General features: G+C 38.7%; 3 protein-coding genes across 4 annotated transcripts in view; all 3 read left to right on the top strand.

Annotated features, from left to right (window-relative positions):
* Positions 1-5,372, top strand: LOC144203129 (SRSF protein kinase 3-like). Its single transcript, XM_077726411.1, has 15 exons — positions 1-77; positions 728-954; positions 1,026-1,134; positions 1,449-1,536; positions 1,835-1,922; positions 1,993-2,099; positions 2,182-2,350; positions 2,514-2,536; positions 2,634-2,690; positions 2,868-3,222; positions 3,697-3,794; positions 4,155-4,262; positions 4,332-4,401; positions 4,495-4,587; positions 4,657-5,372. The coding sequence occupies exons 2-15, from the start codon at positions 741-743 to the stop codon at positions 4,839-4,841; spliced, it is 1,764 nt and encodes a 587-aa protein (XP_077582537.1). The 5' UTR covers positions 1-77; positions 728-740; the 3' UTR covers positions 4,842-5,372.
* A 346-nt stretch (positions 5,373-5,718) lies between these two features.
* On the top strand, positions 5,719-9,569 carry comtb (catechol-O-methyltransferase b). 2 transcript variants are annotated; one of them, XM_077725611.1, is made up of 6 exons: positions 5,719-5,878; positions 7,601-7,769; positions 8,377-8,494; positions 8,676-8,869; positions 8,927-9,058; positions 9,139-9,569. In XM_077725611.1, the coding sequence occupies exons 2-6, from the start codon at positions 7,602-7,604 to the stop codon at positions 9,316-9,318; spliced, it is 792 nt and encodes a 263-aa protein (XP_077581737.1). In that variant the 5' UTR covers positions 5,719-5,878; position 7,601; the 3' UTR covers positions 9,319-9,569. The 2 variants fall into 2 exon arrangements, with proteins under 2 accessions (XP_077581737.1, XP_077581738.1); XM_077725612.1 differs by lacking the exon at positions 5,719-5,878 and having other exon boundaries at positions 7,621-7,771.
* A 132-nt stretch (positions 9,570-9,701) lies between these two features.
* The window catches only part of grm6b (glutamate receptor, metabotropic 6b), a 21,070-nt gene continuing 14,528 nt past the window's right edge, over positions 9,702-16,243 (top strand). The window contains exons 1-3 of the mRNA XM_077725608.1: positions 9,702-10,462; positions 11,488-12,066; positions 15,446-15,662. Coding sequence (XP_077581734.1) covers positions 11,545-12,066; positions 15,446-15,662 — 739 coding nt within the window. The 5' untranslated portion in view covers positions 9,702-10,462; positions 11,488-11,544. The remainder of the gene's footprint in view (positions 10,463-11,487; positions 12,067-15,445; positions 15,663-16,243) is intronic.

Raw genomic sequence — 16,243 nt, 5'->3', positions numbered from 1 at the left:
GTAGTCTAGTACAAGTTTAGAGGCTGCACTTTCATTTTCTTTGCTATGGATATCATAGAATAGAATCAAACCAGCAGGTAAGAACATTTCTCCTGTATAGCTGACTATTTAAAAATACTGAATACTATCTTTGTGGCCCTTCAAATACTTTAGTATCAAAGAAATTAACCAGAATTTTCAAGAACCAATTTCATTGTGTGGTAGGAGAAAACATATAGTATGCAAAAGTAAGAGTGACAATAATATTTAAAAAGAAAAGAAAAGAAGTTAAAAAAATTAAAAAACAGCTCAATTTTATTCCAATAGTACCTTGTTTCTTTTGATAGTAGTTGCCACATGGAATGGAATGTCACACGCAAGTTCCCGTTCGATGTAGCAGATCAATCACACATACAAAAGTGTTGTTTGAATGTTGTATATTCATAAAAATGTCCTTTGCATGCAGTAGTGGAATCAGTTTATTTTCAGTTAGAAATGTGAATTGCTATTTGTCTGTCTATAAATAAACATGAGCATTCACTGCGTGGCCCCTTGCAAATGTCATAACAAACCAACTAGCAACATAGACAAGTTACAAAACTATAAAATACCCTCATGAAAAATACCTCCTGTCCTTTACTCTATAAATTGACATTTCTAGCTATGTAACCAGTTTTATTTTGGACTATATTACATGTGTAATGCATCTCTCTGGTGACTGAGTGTCTGTGTCATCTGAATTTAACAGGCTCTTGTTGAAAATGGCATCGTCATCCTACGCCGCTGCTTTCTCAGCCCTGGTTACTCCCAATTTTCCTGCTCAATATTTACAATTAACTGATCACGGTGACTCTGAGACCTCTGTCTCACCCCGTCAAGTTTCTTCCCCGCCTCCCCCGGTTGAAGCACATCCAACCTCTCTTGAACTCGAGGGATCATACGACGAACAGGAGAACCCAGCAGATTACGGAAAAGGTAGACGGAAACATTGCAACACCATACCTGGTCTGCCCATGAGTTTGATTACTAACCATATGTTGTTGTAGGGGGTTATCATCCTGTTGAAATTGGAGAGATTTTTGAGGATCGATACCAGGTGGTCAAAAAGTTGGGATGGGGTCACTTTTCCACTGTGTGGCTCTGCTGGGATATGCTGTAAGTATGGATTTTAGGATTTTTGTAAAAGGTCATTTTTTAAAAAAAAATTCATTCAGTTTTTATGATTGGACACTATAAATTGCCCCTAGGTATGGGTGTGAGTGTGCATGGTTGTCCGTCTCCTTGTGCCCTGTGATTGGCTGGCTAACGATTCAGGGTGTCCTCCGCCTCTGTCTCGGAGAGAGCTGGGATTGACTCTAGGATAAAGCGGTTCAGGAAATTAGATGAGATGAGATAAGATAAATGAAGCACAAATTGAGATGTCAAATGCCAAATTAAAGCTGGCTTGGAATTTGTGTTTTCTGACGCAGGACAAGGAGTTTTGTTGCGCTGAAGGTGGTGAAGAGCGCTCTGATGTATACAAAGACAGCGTTGGATGAGATCAAACTTCTTAAACGTGTAATTTGTATACTTGAATAACTTAAACTGAATATTTAGGGCTTTTTGATCCAGTTCTTTCAATCTTTTTTTTTAAATATCTAAATATTATATCTAAAATGTTTAAAAATGAGATTTATACAAATTTTAATGTCCAAAAATGGAAAAGCTGTCAATTCATTCATCCATTAATTTTGTCAGCCTAATTGGAACGGCCCTTTAAATGAAAGCAAAACTACAATGCTGCAAAAAACAATTTCGGCACCTCCGCTTTAAGTGCTATTTCTTTAACTTGAGTATTTTTTTTTTTGGTCATCAGGTGAGGGACAGTGACCTCAGAGATCCCCAACGTGAAAGAATTGTTCATCTGATTGACGACTTCAGGATTTCTGGAGTAAACGGAGTTCGTATCCTATTAAACAAATCTCAACCTGGTTCTATAAATGCCAAAAAAAAACATCCTGAACTGCTTACCAGATGTGTGCATGGTATTGGAAGTGTTGGGTCATCAACTCTTGAGATGGATCATCAAATCCAACTACACTGGTCTTCCACTTCCTTGTGTCAAAAGCATTATCAAACAGGTGAGACCACACCATAAGACTTCCTTGAGATGTTTTCAACTCATCATTTAATTCCGTCACCCCTTGATTGTCCAAACTTTAGGTTCTGCAGGGGTTGGAATATCTACACGCCAAGTGCAAGATCATACACACAGATATCAAGCCAGAAAACATTCTCCTGCGAGTAGATGAAGAGTATGTTCAGAAAATGGCAGCCAACACCAAACTATGGCAACTGCCTGATTCCATTGCATTGACCAGCCAACCAAGTTAGTATTTGTGGAGTTTTGGGGGTAGAAACCCTCTCCATCTATGAAAAAATGGGTTGAATTGATTGATCTAATGCATCATAATCCTTCAATCATTGTTAAAATTGATTCTATTACTATTAACTCCGCATCACGTTATGGTATATTCATTTTTCCTTTTTCATTCCTTCAACAGCCAAGCAAAAAAAGGTATGTATGTTTTCATTTATTCAACATATGTATTTGTTAATCCTGTGCTACTATACTAGAAGTATTATAATTGGATTTTTTTTTTGGATCTATCCAGACTTTGTCCAATTTAATGGGAAGATTGACAGGGGTTTTCAACAACATTGGGAATTGGGTAAGCTTTTGTTCTTTGAAAAGTCCAAAAAGTTCGAAACTGAGATATTCTAGGCTACATTCCTGTAGTTTTGATGAATTATGTATACATATTTTTATCAGAACAACTCAACATTGCAGGTTTAGAAGATATTTATGTCATTGTGATATGTATTACTTACATTCTTTCCATCTGCAGTCTAGCAAAGCCTCTCGGTCACATCTAAAACGACTAATATGGACAGAGAGGAAGCAGCGAGCCAAGAAGAATTCAACTGACCATAGTCAAAAGCATTGTTGCGATGGCCCTCCCGATGTTACAACTCCGTCAAGCGTTTTTTCCGCCACTTGTCAATCATCGCATCCGGCTTCTGACCTGACATTAAGGAGACGGACCTTACTCTTGTCCGATGGGCAGTACTCACCTTTGCTTACCTGCAGAGACTTTGCTTCATCATTACCAGACATTTCCAAAAATGCTCCCATTTCTACACCAGATTTCTCCAGGTGTCGATTGTTACATCAGACGTCTGACAAACAATCCTCCCCTCATGGTCAGTCTTGACAGTATTTATAGTATTTTAAATATTTTAAATTCAACAAAGATGGCATTAATGGCATGCATTTTTTCCTCAAATTTAAAGAACACAAAACCTAAAGTAAAATTATATGAATATGATCGTGGAGAACTTCACGCACCAAACCGAGTGCTATCCAAGCTTTACTCCACAAGAGGGCGTGTTTTTGTGTAGACCAGAGAATTTAATACCATGGGATTATAAAATTTGAGGTATTCTAATCCTCAATTAAATATATTTTGAGGCATTCCATTCCGACCACCAGAGCTCACAGTATTTACACGTTATTAGGATAAACAATGTGTCTGTGATTATAGTTTTGCAAAACTTTATGATATGAAGAATGCTGGTCAACAGAAATACAGATGAAAGAAAACACGACGGAACGCAAACATTATAAATTGAGTAACAACAAAGACTTTTTTTTAGATGTCTTATTCTTTTTTCAAGGAATTAGTGACTATGATGATCCTCTCGACCTTCTGTTACCACAAAATGCTGACAAGCTACTCATTAAGATTGCTGATCTCGGCAATGCATGCTGGGTGGTAAGTAGCCAAACAATGACATATCTCATCTTCTCATCTTCTGAACCGCTTTATCCTCACTACGGTCACGGGGGTGCTGGAGCCTATCCCAGCTGACTCTGGGCCAGATGCAGGGGACACCCTGAATTGGTGGTGGCCAGCCAATAGCAGGGCACAAGGGGACAAACGACCAATCAGGCTCACACTCATACCTAGTGGCAATTTAGCGTGTCCAATCAGCCTAGCATGCATGTCTTTGGAATTTGGGAGGAAACTGGAGTACGCAGAGAAAACCCACGCAGGCCCAGGGAGAAATTAGCAAAATTATACGTGCTGGTGATGTAGTGGTTTTTAATTGAACTCCATGTGGTTATCTTCCAGCACAAACACTTTACCGAGGACATCCAGACATGTCAATACCGCTCTGTGGAGGTTCTAATCGGCGCTGACTACAGCACCCCCGCTGATATTTGGAGCACTGCGTGCATGGTGAGAAGTAAAACCAGATTATTTTCACCAACAAATGACTTGATGTGCCTTTTTGTTTTTGGATTGTAGGCTTTTGAGTTGGCAACAGGTGACTATTTGTTTGACCCACAGCCCGGGGCCTCATTCTCCCGTGAAGAAGGTTGGTTGGAATTATTATCTTTGCAAAAAAACAATGAAACGAAGACAATAGTCATCCATTTTATTGGATTTTTAAAAAATAAATCCATTTCAGATCATATTGCACACATTATCGAGCTGCTGGGACCACTTCCATCCCAGTTTGCCCTGTCGGGAAAAAAATCCAAAAGATTCTTCAACCATAAAGGTAATATTTACTGGATCAGTTATATACTAAAAGAAGTAAAGCAATTATTCTATTTTGGATTCCGTCCAGGACAACTGAGGCGCATCTCTCGGCTGAAACCATGGAGCTTGTTAGAAATTCTGCAGGACAAGTACGAGTGGCCACGGGAAGAAGCCATCCAGTTCAGCGCGTTCCTCCTAACCATGTTGCACCTTCAACCGGGAAAAAGGGCCACGGCGGCTCAATGTCTGAAGCACCCGTGGATCTTATCTTGAGTCTATTCTTCTGTCCACAGGACACTATATTAAACCAGTCCGGTGCTGGCATCGCTGGGGCAAAGTTCGGGTCTGTTTACCCTTCTGCTTGTTTACTTATTTGTGATGTTGACAATGGACATCTTAAAAAAATACCAGAAATTAATGCTTGAAAATATACAACATAAAACTAGAGTAACCCTTAAAATTCAAATTGTCTTTGTCCTACCCTAATATATCTAAATTGAATCTCCCCTGTAATTAGTGGCATTTATTTAATTTCTCAGTCTGTTTCAAGGTGGCCCGGAGGATGTGTGGTTTAGCATGTCGGCCTCACAGTGGGAGACCTGGGTTTAAATCCAGGTTAGACCACCTGTGTGGAGTTTGCATGTTCTCCCTGGGCCTGTGTGGGTTTTCTCCAGGTACGCCGGTTTCCTCCCACGTTCCAAAAATATGCATGGTAGGCTGTCCCGTGCTTGTTGTTCTGTTTATTGTCAGAATAACACAATATTTTCCCTCAGTTTTCTCATCTCATGTTCTTTTCTGAACCGGTTTATCCTCACTAGGGTTGCGGGGGGTGCGGGAGCATATCCCAGCTGGGGGGGGGGGGGGGGGGGCACCTTGAATTGGTGGCCAGCCAATCGCAGGGCACAAGGACAAAACTGGAGTACCCAGAGAAAACCCACACAGACCCAGGGAGAACATGCAAACTCCACACGTGGCCCGACCTGGATTTGAACTCACGTCTCCCACTGTGAGGCCGAGGTGACAGTTGATAACTTCAGATGTTAAAGGTAAACACTTTCAGTCAGTCAGTATTGTGACATTTTGTATCATGTCAAAGAAATGGTTAATAAATGCACTTGTGTTGAGGGAGGGGGAGTTTTAAGCGAGTTTATGTGGAGTCTTTGTAAACACTCATATGGAGCTCTGAAGTAGAAGGGAGGGCGGGGAGAACAAGTGGGAGGAGTTAAAAGCAAATATAGCTTGTCATGTGTCGTTTTGAATGACTTTTGCAAGTTTCTTCGCCATCGCTTAGAAGACACACGCTATCAAACGTGAGTATGGTTTTGATTTGATTTAAAAAGCCATTTTGTCTGTATGTTTGATGTGGGATGAAAATCACGACTGTGTTTACAAGCTCCGAAACGCTATAATGACACGTGGCTTCCTTGTATATTTTGCAATGTTGTGCATGCCAAAAGAAGTGCGACAACACATGTGTTGTTGGGCTTTTATGTCTTTCTTTTCGAAAGCTTTCTGTTAGGGGCTTAAGCAATGAAAGATCCAAATGCAAGGTTGTAATGCATTTTCATGTCATGTTGCATTTCTGGCTATGAGAAACACTATGCACAAGTAAAAGGTTAAAGTCTTAGTTGTGTGTCTTTTTGTGACACAGTTCCTAACCCTGCAGCCAGTTGCCATGCAACTCAAATCAAAAGGAATTAGCTCAACTATGGCTGGCTTTTCTCTCTTGCATTCTTGTGGGAAATAAGCAACTGTTCATTGCCATATTCTTACAAAAGAAGCTTAGCTTCTGTTTTTTTCTTCTTTCCCCCTGTTTTCATCCAAAAATGAATACATGTTGATTTAGATTGGAATCTCTGGTCAAAATATAGCTATGCAGCCTGTGTGCACTCTTTTTTTTTATTGCATTTAAGATTAAACGATATCTATTACACTGCCTGTGGCAGAAAGACATGGGGCAGGCATCACTACATAATAAACACCCATGTCATTAATTTAGTACAAAGGGACAGGTAGATATGCATATGAGAGCTTTCCACTGATCTCTATTCAAATGTATGATTGCAGGCTGTCTTGTGTTCCTGTTTATTTAGCCATGGGTGTTGGCAAACTTCCAGCAAGGGCCCCAGTGGGTGCAAGTTTCCGTTCCAACTAAATCGGTGTGAAAAAATCTAGCCTGACCCTGCCTGCCCCGAGCCCGGCAAATGAACTTGTATAGTATAGATGTATAGTATTACATTTCCCAATTTTTCTCCTTTTAAATCAATAATTGTCATTTTTTGGTGTTTTTCGTTCAAAAATATATTTGTAAAATCAAAAAATCATATAAAATAAAGCTTAAATCAACATTGTTTTAGATCTATAAAATCTGAATATTCAGGCCTTTAATCAAGTTCATTTTTCCCAATTTAACTCCTTTTAAATCAATAATTGTCATTTTTTTTGTTTTTCGTTCAAAAATATTTTTGTAAAATCTAAAAATATATAAAATAAAGCTTAAATCAACATTGTTTTAGATCTATAAAAACGGAATATTCAGGCCTTTAATCAAGTTCATTTTTCCCAATTTAACTCCTTTTAAATCAATAATTGTCATTTTTTTGGTGTTTTTCGTTCAAAAATATTTTTGTAAAATCTAAAAATATATAAAATAAAGCTTAAATCAACATTGTTTTAGATCTATAAAAACTGAATATTCAGGCCTTTAATCAAGTTCATTTAATTCATTAAAAAAATTCAAATATTCTATCTAAAATGGTCTGAAATCGAATTGACGTTAATGCGGCCCGCCAACCCGACCGAGTCTGACACCCCTGCTCAAACCCATAAGAGGAAATCTTTTAACACATCTGGTATGTTACAAGTACAATCAATGGATTGCAGTCAGGTGATCCTCGTTTCAGCAGTAACCTCACCTCATTGGTTAAACTGTCTTGTGTTGGTTTGTTTGGGGGAAAAAAAATCTGCATCTGTTCTGTTATGTTTTCCAACCAGTTGAAATAACTTTTATTCTTTCTCCTTTTTGGTTGTAGGATGTGGTGTGTGCTTGTCTACTGCACTGGTGCAGCAGTTCTACTGTACGCTTTATATCGATGGGTGATCCCTAGTGCTGTGCAGTATCATGGAGGCCTAGCACTCATTTGGCATGATGTCATTGTGGAGAAGCTATTGGACACGCTCACCCGGTCAACACGTCCCCAGGTGTGAGTTCACTGTACTGGTTTTGTATTGCTAAGTTGTGTGTGACAGGTTGCTGTTTTTGCCCTTTTTCAAAATAGATGTTCCTCCCAAAATGTCCATATAGGTGAATATTTGTAATTTGGTGTAACACAGTAGGCCTACATGTGACTTGTTAAGAATTAATCACAAGGCAAATATTTTGCCAAGCAACTATCATACTTGTATTCACACCCATGGACTAGTTAGAACCTCAAGTAAACTTACTCTGCTTTGTTTTGGAGTTTTGCATAATAAAAGTATGCAAAGTCCAAAGACGTGAAAAAGGAATGGTTGATTGTGAGGCATTTCGGTCAACAACTAATCCATTAACATAAGATTTATTAGATTTGTTTAATGTTTTACCATTCATCGCAGCTTCCCACAAAATGATGAACTATTTTATCACAAGTACGGAAATCAATTCAAGAAAACACCCACTGCAGATAATACTTGCAGCACTAAAATATTTTGTGACTAATCATTTTTCCCCACATATTAACCACACCTTATCCATTAGTGAAAGATTCTCATTGAAAAGCACCAAGTAATACCGTGTTTTTGTTACTATATTGGATTGATTTCCCTTTAGCGGATGCTGGCTGCAGTACAAAAAAAGGCCACAAGAGGAGACCCTCGCAGCGTGGTTAAAGCCATTGATGAATTCTGCAACCACAATGAGTGGGCTATGAATGTTGGCGACGAGAAAGGTAGAGAATAGTATGTTTTGAAATGCAGAATGTGCAAATTAAAGGCATAAGACATTTAACTTTCTAAAACACTGTAAAACTGTACTTGTTCTCAGTTGCTTTTTGCATGCTCATGTTACAATTTCTGTCTTGTCTAACCCTGCTAGGAATGATAATAATGTTTTTTGGCCCTTTTCCACAGGTTGCATTCTTGACTCTGTGGTATCCGAGGCCAATCCTATTTGTGTGCTTGAGCTGGGCACCTACTGCGGTTACTCCACAGTTCGCATCGCTAGTTTGCTCCCGCCTCACGCCAAGCTCATCACACTTGAATTTAACCCGGACTTTGCCGCTATTGCTCGTCAAATCATTTCATGGGCCGGTGTTGCTGATAAGGTAAAGATATAGTTTTCAAATGAAGCGATAAGTTCGATTAATTTTGTCATTCTACAGGTACATTTAATTGAAGGAGAATCTGGCCATTGGATTCCAAAATTAAAGGAGAAATTTGGAGTAAAAACATTCGACTTGGTTTTCTTGGATCATTGGAAGAATCGTTACCTACTGGACACCAAACTGATGGAGGCATGTTTTCTCCTTTCATATTTGACTCTGTTGTAAAATTGGTATTCTGCTTTAAAACAACTTTTACACTGTTTCACCAGGAGTGCGGTCTCCTTAGGAAAGGTAGCATCCTTCTGGCCGATAATGTCATCTGTCCTGGAACCCCAGATTACCTGGAGTATATCCGGAACAGCCCACGGTACAAAAGCCAATACTTCAAATCCTACCTGGAGTATACAAAAGCCGAGGATGGACTGGAGAAGTCCATCTTCTTAGGGTAATTTGTGATAAAATTATTACACCAGCGGGTTCCTCAGTTTATGAAGAAACTCACGCTGCAGTGATGTAACAATGTTACACACTTTTTATACAATTTGAACCCTATATTACATTTTAAGATGATTATTGTACTTCTTGTTGTATATCTCACGCTGGGAAAAAATCAAAACTTGACATAAAAATACCTGTAAATCAATTTAGCACTCAAAGCCCATTCTGCACTAAAATAAACATGTTTTATGTTTGAACAACATGACCTTTATTATAATATTTTCTCAGTTTTGAGATCAAACCCGCGTTAGTCCAAGAAGGCTTAAATGCAGGATTATAAATATGAAAATAAAACATCTTAAAGCAATTAATAACAAAAGTTATTTCAAAAAAAAAGTCAGTTCAAAACATCAGCTTTAACATTCCGGTTGTTGCCACAACTAAACATGCTGCAACCTAACAAAATGTATTCTTTTCCCCACGTGCAAATATTGACAGATAGGGAATGTGTGAGAGAGCATGAATCAAATCACTCATCTAATCTCTCAACGTGACCCAGGTCCATCATAGTTGGGGGGGCGGGGGCAGTCCTGTATTTGGTTCAGCAGCTATATAGAAAAAAAAAAGTGGGCTAGTCTACCTCGTGGCTTCTTCACAGTCGCCTGCATGCATGATAATCCCAATCTGTGACCATTAGTGCTTGGAGAGACCCAGCAAAGAGAGAGTTGAGCACAGCCAGTGAATCCAATAGAGGAGGTGGGCGGAGCAGGCGCTCAAGAGACGCGCACAGAAGGAAAAAGAACCAGCCAGAGAGTGTCAGAGAGCTTTTAAGGGATTTAGCAGTGATTTGTGGAATCTCACTGCTGTGATATTCCCCTCCTTTTTCATTTATTTATTTTTTTTCTATCCAATCTCTCTCCCATGCTTTTTTTTCTCCTCAACTCTGCCATGAGACCTTACCCTGAAGGCTAGGTTTCTTTTTAGGCTTAATGAATGAATTATAAGTTTTTAGAGTGTGCTCGAGATGATAAAGCAGCTGTCTTTGGTGGTGAGAGGAAAGTGTTATCTCTGAGACGAAATCCCACGTTGGAGAAAACATGGAATGGAAGCGTGTGAGGGATAAAATCAGGATTGGTTTCTCTGAAGAATGAACAGGTGAGTGATGTTTATTTGTTGGAATTTCATATTGCTTAAGTTGTTATATGAATATTTGATATTTTCACTACACTCCTGTTGCTAAATGTGCTCTACTTTGGGGAAAAGGGTCAGATGATATCTTAGATGAATATGTTAATGTGGTTGTAAATGTTATTTGGAAGAAAAAAATTGACATATTTGAGGAAATATGCATTTTGGACAGCTTTTCTATTTCTATGCAGCACAGAAACATTTCATAAGATGTTTGCAACATTTATAATGTTTACCGCGATGCGCTCTTAGTTGCTGGTGATAAAAGAGAATTTTACTTTTACTTTCAAGTACCCCACACATACTGCCCTTACAGACTCTTTGAAAATTAGGATTGAAACATCTTATGTCTATCATTAAACATATTGGATGTATGCAATTAAGTTACAATTAACAAATGGCATGATTAAGTCACAATTAGCTCATCTAGGAATGAACACTAGTCGCTGTTAGACTCTTCATTAGTACATCCTTGCATTTTAATGAGAACAGCTAGCAACCTCATTAAAAACTGCATTTGTAATTTATACCAATACAAGGAAAAATAGGAATTAATCAAACAACCTTTTACTATTGTAGCATTTTTTTCCCATAACACTGCAGTTATAAAAGGAATGCACCACATACACCAAAAATAATAAGCTTGTTACATTATTTCCTCTCTGGCAGTGTCAATGATCGTAAAAATCCAAATTATGATACTGCGATATCGAGTTTTAGCTTTCAGTAGCTAATGAAGTGTCTAGGGAGTCTCTTTACTATATGAGCATATATCGAAACTCCACTAGGGGATTATACTCATGTAAACAAATAATAAACAATCATCCATGTGGGACAACTAAACAAGAACAATCCAGCGTGTTAAGCGACCGGTGCGGAAAGTGGAAAGTCAGCAAAAAGCACGTAGATCAGATGGTTGGGTTTTTATTGGAATTATTATTGTAAGTGCAATGAAACGTGCATGTTTGCCTCCTCTGTGAATATCCCGACAGGTGTGCAAGGTAGAAGAACAGGTGCGACACCCCCGAGTAGCTCTGCTGGTCGGCACCATGTCACCAGAGGAGACCCTGTGGTCCTACGGCCGCAGCTGGCTCAGAAAAACGTCCGGATTACTCTGCATGCTCCTTTTGGGGAGTCTTCCTGCTTCCCGGGCCCAACGAGGCATCCAACCTCAGTCCCTGAAAATTGAGGGCGACATCACCCTGGGGGGGCTTTTCCCAGTCCATTCACGGGGACCAGTAGGAGTGGCCTGCGGTGATATTAAGAGAGAAAAGGGAATCCATCGACTGGAAGCCATGCTGTATGCCCTAGACCAGATCAACAGTGACCCAGATTTGCTGCCCAATATTACACTGGGAGCCCGAATACTGGACACCTGCTCCAGAGACACTTACGCACTGGAGCAGTCGCTGACGTTTGTCCAAGCTCTCATTCAAAAGGATACGTCCGATGTGCGCTGCTCCAATGGAGAGCCTCCGATTATCCCAAAACCGGAGAGGGTGGTTGGAGTGATCGGCGCCTCGGGCAGTTCCGTTTCCATCATGGTGGCCAATGTGCTCAGGCTCTTTTCGGTAAGACGACTTTCTTCTCTATAACACTAACATCTTTCACTATTTGGGGAAAAACAGACAAACAAACAAAAATAAATAAACAATGCCAATTCTCTCACTATTTAGAGAAAAAAAACATAACACCAATTGCTACACTTGAAGAAAAAAAAAGGGCTCTAGTGCATTTTGATCTGGGAATTCTATAATGACATTTTCTTCTGCTACCACTAAACGGCAATAGACGTCCAATTCATTTTAATTGATTAGAAAACTTTAAAATCCCGTATTTGGGATTTTTCACTGTCACAGTAGCAAGGGGTGAGAATACAGACACAGGAAAAGACATTTTAGACATAAATAAAAAGGTCTAATAAATACGTTCATAAATAAATAAATAAATAAATGAATAAATAAATATATAAAACATAAACATATAACTAAGCGCTTTGCTGAAAAAAAATAAAAAAATAAAAAAAAAAATATATATATATATACACATACACACATACATATATATACATATATATACACACATATACATATATATACACACATACATATATATACACACATATATACATATATATATACACACATATATACATACATATATATACACACATATATACATATATATACACACATATACATACATGTATATACACACATATATATATATACATATACATACATACATGTATATACACACATATATATACATATACATATACATACGTACATGTATATACACACACATATATATATATATATATATATACACATATATACATATACATACGTACATGTATATACATAAATATACATGAACCATATGTATACATACGGTTTGTCTTAATCTAATCTAATCAATCTTCCCTCCCCATTTTAAATGGTTTATGGATGTTTTTGAGATTTTGCTAACTTACATGACACAAAAGAAGAAAGTTTGTGTTGTCCATTTTGGTCAAATGAGAAAGAGGTACTACACATCCATCTCAAAGAAAATGAGTTCATCAGTATAGTACAGTAGAGTCTAGTAAAATCCAACATTGAAATTGAACCTGTACTGTTGATGTTGACCCTCAACAGTTATTATGCTACATATCTTTTTTTGTCTTAGTGCCGTAGATTGACATGTAATGATTACACTGCTCATAGCAAGGTTAGAACACAGCTTCTAAATCCCACATGATGCCATGTTATCATCGAATTACAGCCGCACTGAGGCTGCAAATCCAGAAATGCCAAGAGATGGAGAAAAAAACTGCATTTGTAATGAGGAAAGTTCTCCCAGGCTGAAGGATGGAGTGCCTTTCCAATGTCTTTTTTCCTGAGGTCTGCTTGCATTCTTTATGAGGACGCTGCTCTCTGGGCGCCAAGGAGCAGCAGCAGCAGCAGCAGCTTGCGCACGGGGCAGATGTTAACTACAGAATTATAGATCCCAACCTCTACTAAGCCCCTCTCAGCAGCTCAGGACCCTGGGCTGAAAATAGAGCATCAGGCCAGAGGATGGCATTGCTTCCAGGATAACAGCAATGCCTTGTAGGAGAGGAGTAGATTTAACTAAATGGTGCGTCTCTGCCGACTCTCCATATGTGTCGTACTCTCCACACTGTGTAGGCTTTCTCTGGGTACTCCACTTTCTTCCCACATCCCCCCCAAAAACATGTATAGTCGGCTGGTTGAACATTCTAAATTGCATACCTTTCAACCTCGGCCAATGCTCCCCGTATTAATGATTGCAATTCCCCTTATTTAGCAATAAAAAAAAGTCTGAGATTTGCTCCAAAGTGGACTTGGACTGAGACGATCCGGATTGGGTAAAACAAGATCGCTTTTATAGGAAAAAAAACCTACTTAAAAAATCCCATAAAAAAAGTTGTATACAGTGTACACATGGTTGTGCATCTACTTGTGCCCTGGGATTGGCTGGCACCACTCCGGGATGCCTGTATTTAGCTGGAAAGGGCTCCAGCACCCTCCACTACACTTGTGCCAATTAGAGGTACAATAACCATTCACACAAAAACCTATCTTGCTGTACCCTAGTTAATATTAGGAAATTATTTAAAAATTACCTATTTCGTCATATGCAGTTTCTGAGTATGATGATAATTAGGCGACCCTAGTGAGGATAAAGCAGTTCAAAAATGAAATCGAAAAAAAAACAGAAGAAAGCAAGGTTAAACTGTTTCAGAATAACAGAGGGAGGAAGGTATTGATTAAAAACACTGCATTCTTTTGCAACAGGGAATGAACAAAGATGTGGAAGATAAAGTCTATACTTGCGTTAAAATAAAGCAACTTGGTAATGGGTGTCAATATTGTTATAGTACCGCAGTGAGACTAGACCACGAGTTTTCCTTTGAAAGGTCAGCCCCAATGAAGTGGATGGATTAGCGCCGGTAAACTTGCGCTCGGCGGGGTTAAACGTAAAGCAGCAAACTGCACTGCAGAATTAAATTATTGTATGGCTTACAACTGAGAAATGCTAACCTTTTTCTAGTCCCTTCATCTCTGTCTCTCCCTCTGTGCTTAACGTAATTTGACTAAAACCCCTCTAATCCTTGCAGATAATCTGTGAAATGGTTCTCCCGCTCCTCTCTTCTTCCCCCTTTGCTACCCCTTGTGTCTACCTTTTTAAAATTTGGCTCCAGAGGGGCCATAGTTAAACCACACACAGGCACTGGCATTAGCAAGCTTAATTTTTCAAACAGTCCTCATAAACGACATCATTAAAGATGCAGTACACCTTGGAATTAATCTTTTCGTGTACTTTCCCCATTCAAAGAATGCTTTTACAGCTGTGGTTCGGACCATCTGTATTTTTCAATGCCTACATGGCCTAAGCGCAAACGAAGGGAGGTCACACGGGACAATGGTGTAGTTTGTGAGTGTTATGGAGGGATAAATGCTCACTATAATAGTCCACTTTTGGGATTTTAATCCCTTGTCGTCTGTCATCTTTCGGTAAGACGTCATACGAATCAATTTGTGTGTTTTTTCGGACAATAAATCGTACCTGAGTACTGTCGCTTTAGCCAAATAATGCACAAAAAAGGTCACTTGGGATTACAAATTACATTTTTGGGGGGCTAGTGCGATTTATAATCTGGAATTTTTTTTTTGGATAAAAGTAGGTAGATCATAAACAAATCTATCAAAACAAACAAACAAACAAAATGGGTTTATATGTAATAATTTCCACTCTATTTCAGAAATTAGTTTTATCTCTAGTCAAAAACTTCTAATGTTGGGTTAAAAAGACAGAATGCCTAATATGTAAACATTCAGACAAACTTTCTAGGCATACAGTAGAACAAAAGTTGTTCTAAAATGGATCCCTGGGGTACTCCTTTCAGAACAAGATCAGCAGCATCTTATTTTGTGTGTTTTCTAGATCCCTCAAATCAGCTATGCCTCCACTGCGCCAGAATTGAGTGACAACAGTCGCTACGAGTTCTTCTCCCGTGTGGTACCACCTGATTCTTACCAGGCCCAAGCCATGGTGGACATCGTTAAAGCCATGGGTTGGAACTATGTCTCAACGTTGGCGTCGGAGGGCAACTACGGAGAGAGTGGAGTTGATGCTTTCCTTCAGATCTCCAGAGAAGCAGGTTTTGTTTTTGAGTCTGTACTGCAGTCACATTAATATTAATTCAATATTCGGCACACAGGGCAAAGCCCTCAGCTCCTGAAATGTTATCAGAGTTCAGATACCTGATATCTAAACATACACGCCCGTGCACACAACCAAACATTCTTTTTGCCTTGTACTCAGCTGTGCTGGCTTGAGAACCCCAGTTTGTTGTGAATATTACATATGGCTTACTGTATGAATTTGTGTCCCGTTTTGCTGATCAGAATCTCTAAGTCTAAAATATTTTTTACCGAGCTATTTTTTCAAAATGTTATGTTCAGTGAGTGAGAGCAACATAGTGAAAACCATACCTGAATAACAAAATATATAGCAAATGTTAAGTCTATTTTTTTAGACAGAAAACAGCTATTTATTTCACAGTTAATGCCATAACATTTTATTGTCTAGTTTTACATTTAAAGAGGTATTATTCTGTAAAAACATATGATCTAATAAAAAGTAAGGTTTGATTTGAAAAGAAAAGGAGCACTAAATATGTATACTGTACTTTTTTTTTTTTTTTTACATATTTTGGTCTGTCAAGGCAATTCAGAGCAG

The sequence above is a fragment of the Stigmatopora nigra genome, chromosome 10 (assembly GCF_051989575.1).
Source record: "Stigmatopora nigra isolate UIUO_SnigA chromosome 10, RoL_Snig_1.1, whole genome shotgun sequence".
Taxonomy (NCBI): domain Eukaryota; kingdom Metazoa; phylum Chordata; class Actinopteri; order Syngnathiformes; family Syngnathidae; genus Stigmatopora; species Stigmatopora nigra.
The sequence above is the reverse complement of the archived record's forward strand: the minus strand, read 5'-3'. Positions and strand labels throughout refer to the sequence as shown.

Bases quoted from the DNA above. Each gene is read 5' to 3' on its own strand.
- comtb (XM_077725611.1), top strand. From the start codon at position 7,602: ATGTGGTGTGTGCTTGTCTACTGCACTGGTGCAGCAGTTCTACTGTAC. The intron at 7,770-8,376 runs GTGTGAGTTCAC...ATTTCCCTTTAG, and splicing joins CCCGGTCAACACGTCCCCAG to CGGATGCTGGCTGCAGTACA. The intron at 9,059-9,138 runs GCATGTTTTCTC...CTGTTTCACCAG, and splicing joins TGGACACCAAACTGATGGAG to GAGTGCGGTCTCCTTAGGAA.
- LOC144203129 (XM_077726411.1), top strand. From the start codon at position 741: ATGGCATCGTCATCCTACGCCGCTGCTTTCTCAGCCCTGGTTACTCCC. The intron at 1,537-1,834 runs GTAATTTGTATA...TTTGGTCATCAG, and splicing joins AGATCAAACTTCTTAAACGT to GTGAGGGACAGTGACCTCAG. The intron at 1,923-1,992 runs GTATCCTATTAA...ACTGCTTACCAG, and splicing joins TTCTGGAGTAAACGGAGTTC to ATGTGTGCATGGTATTGGAA.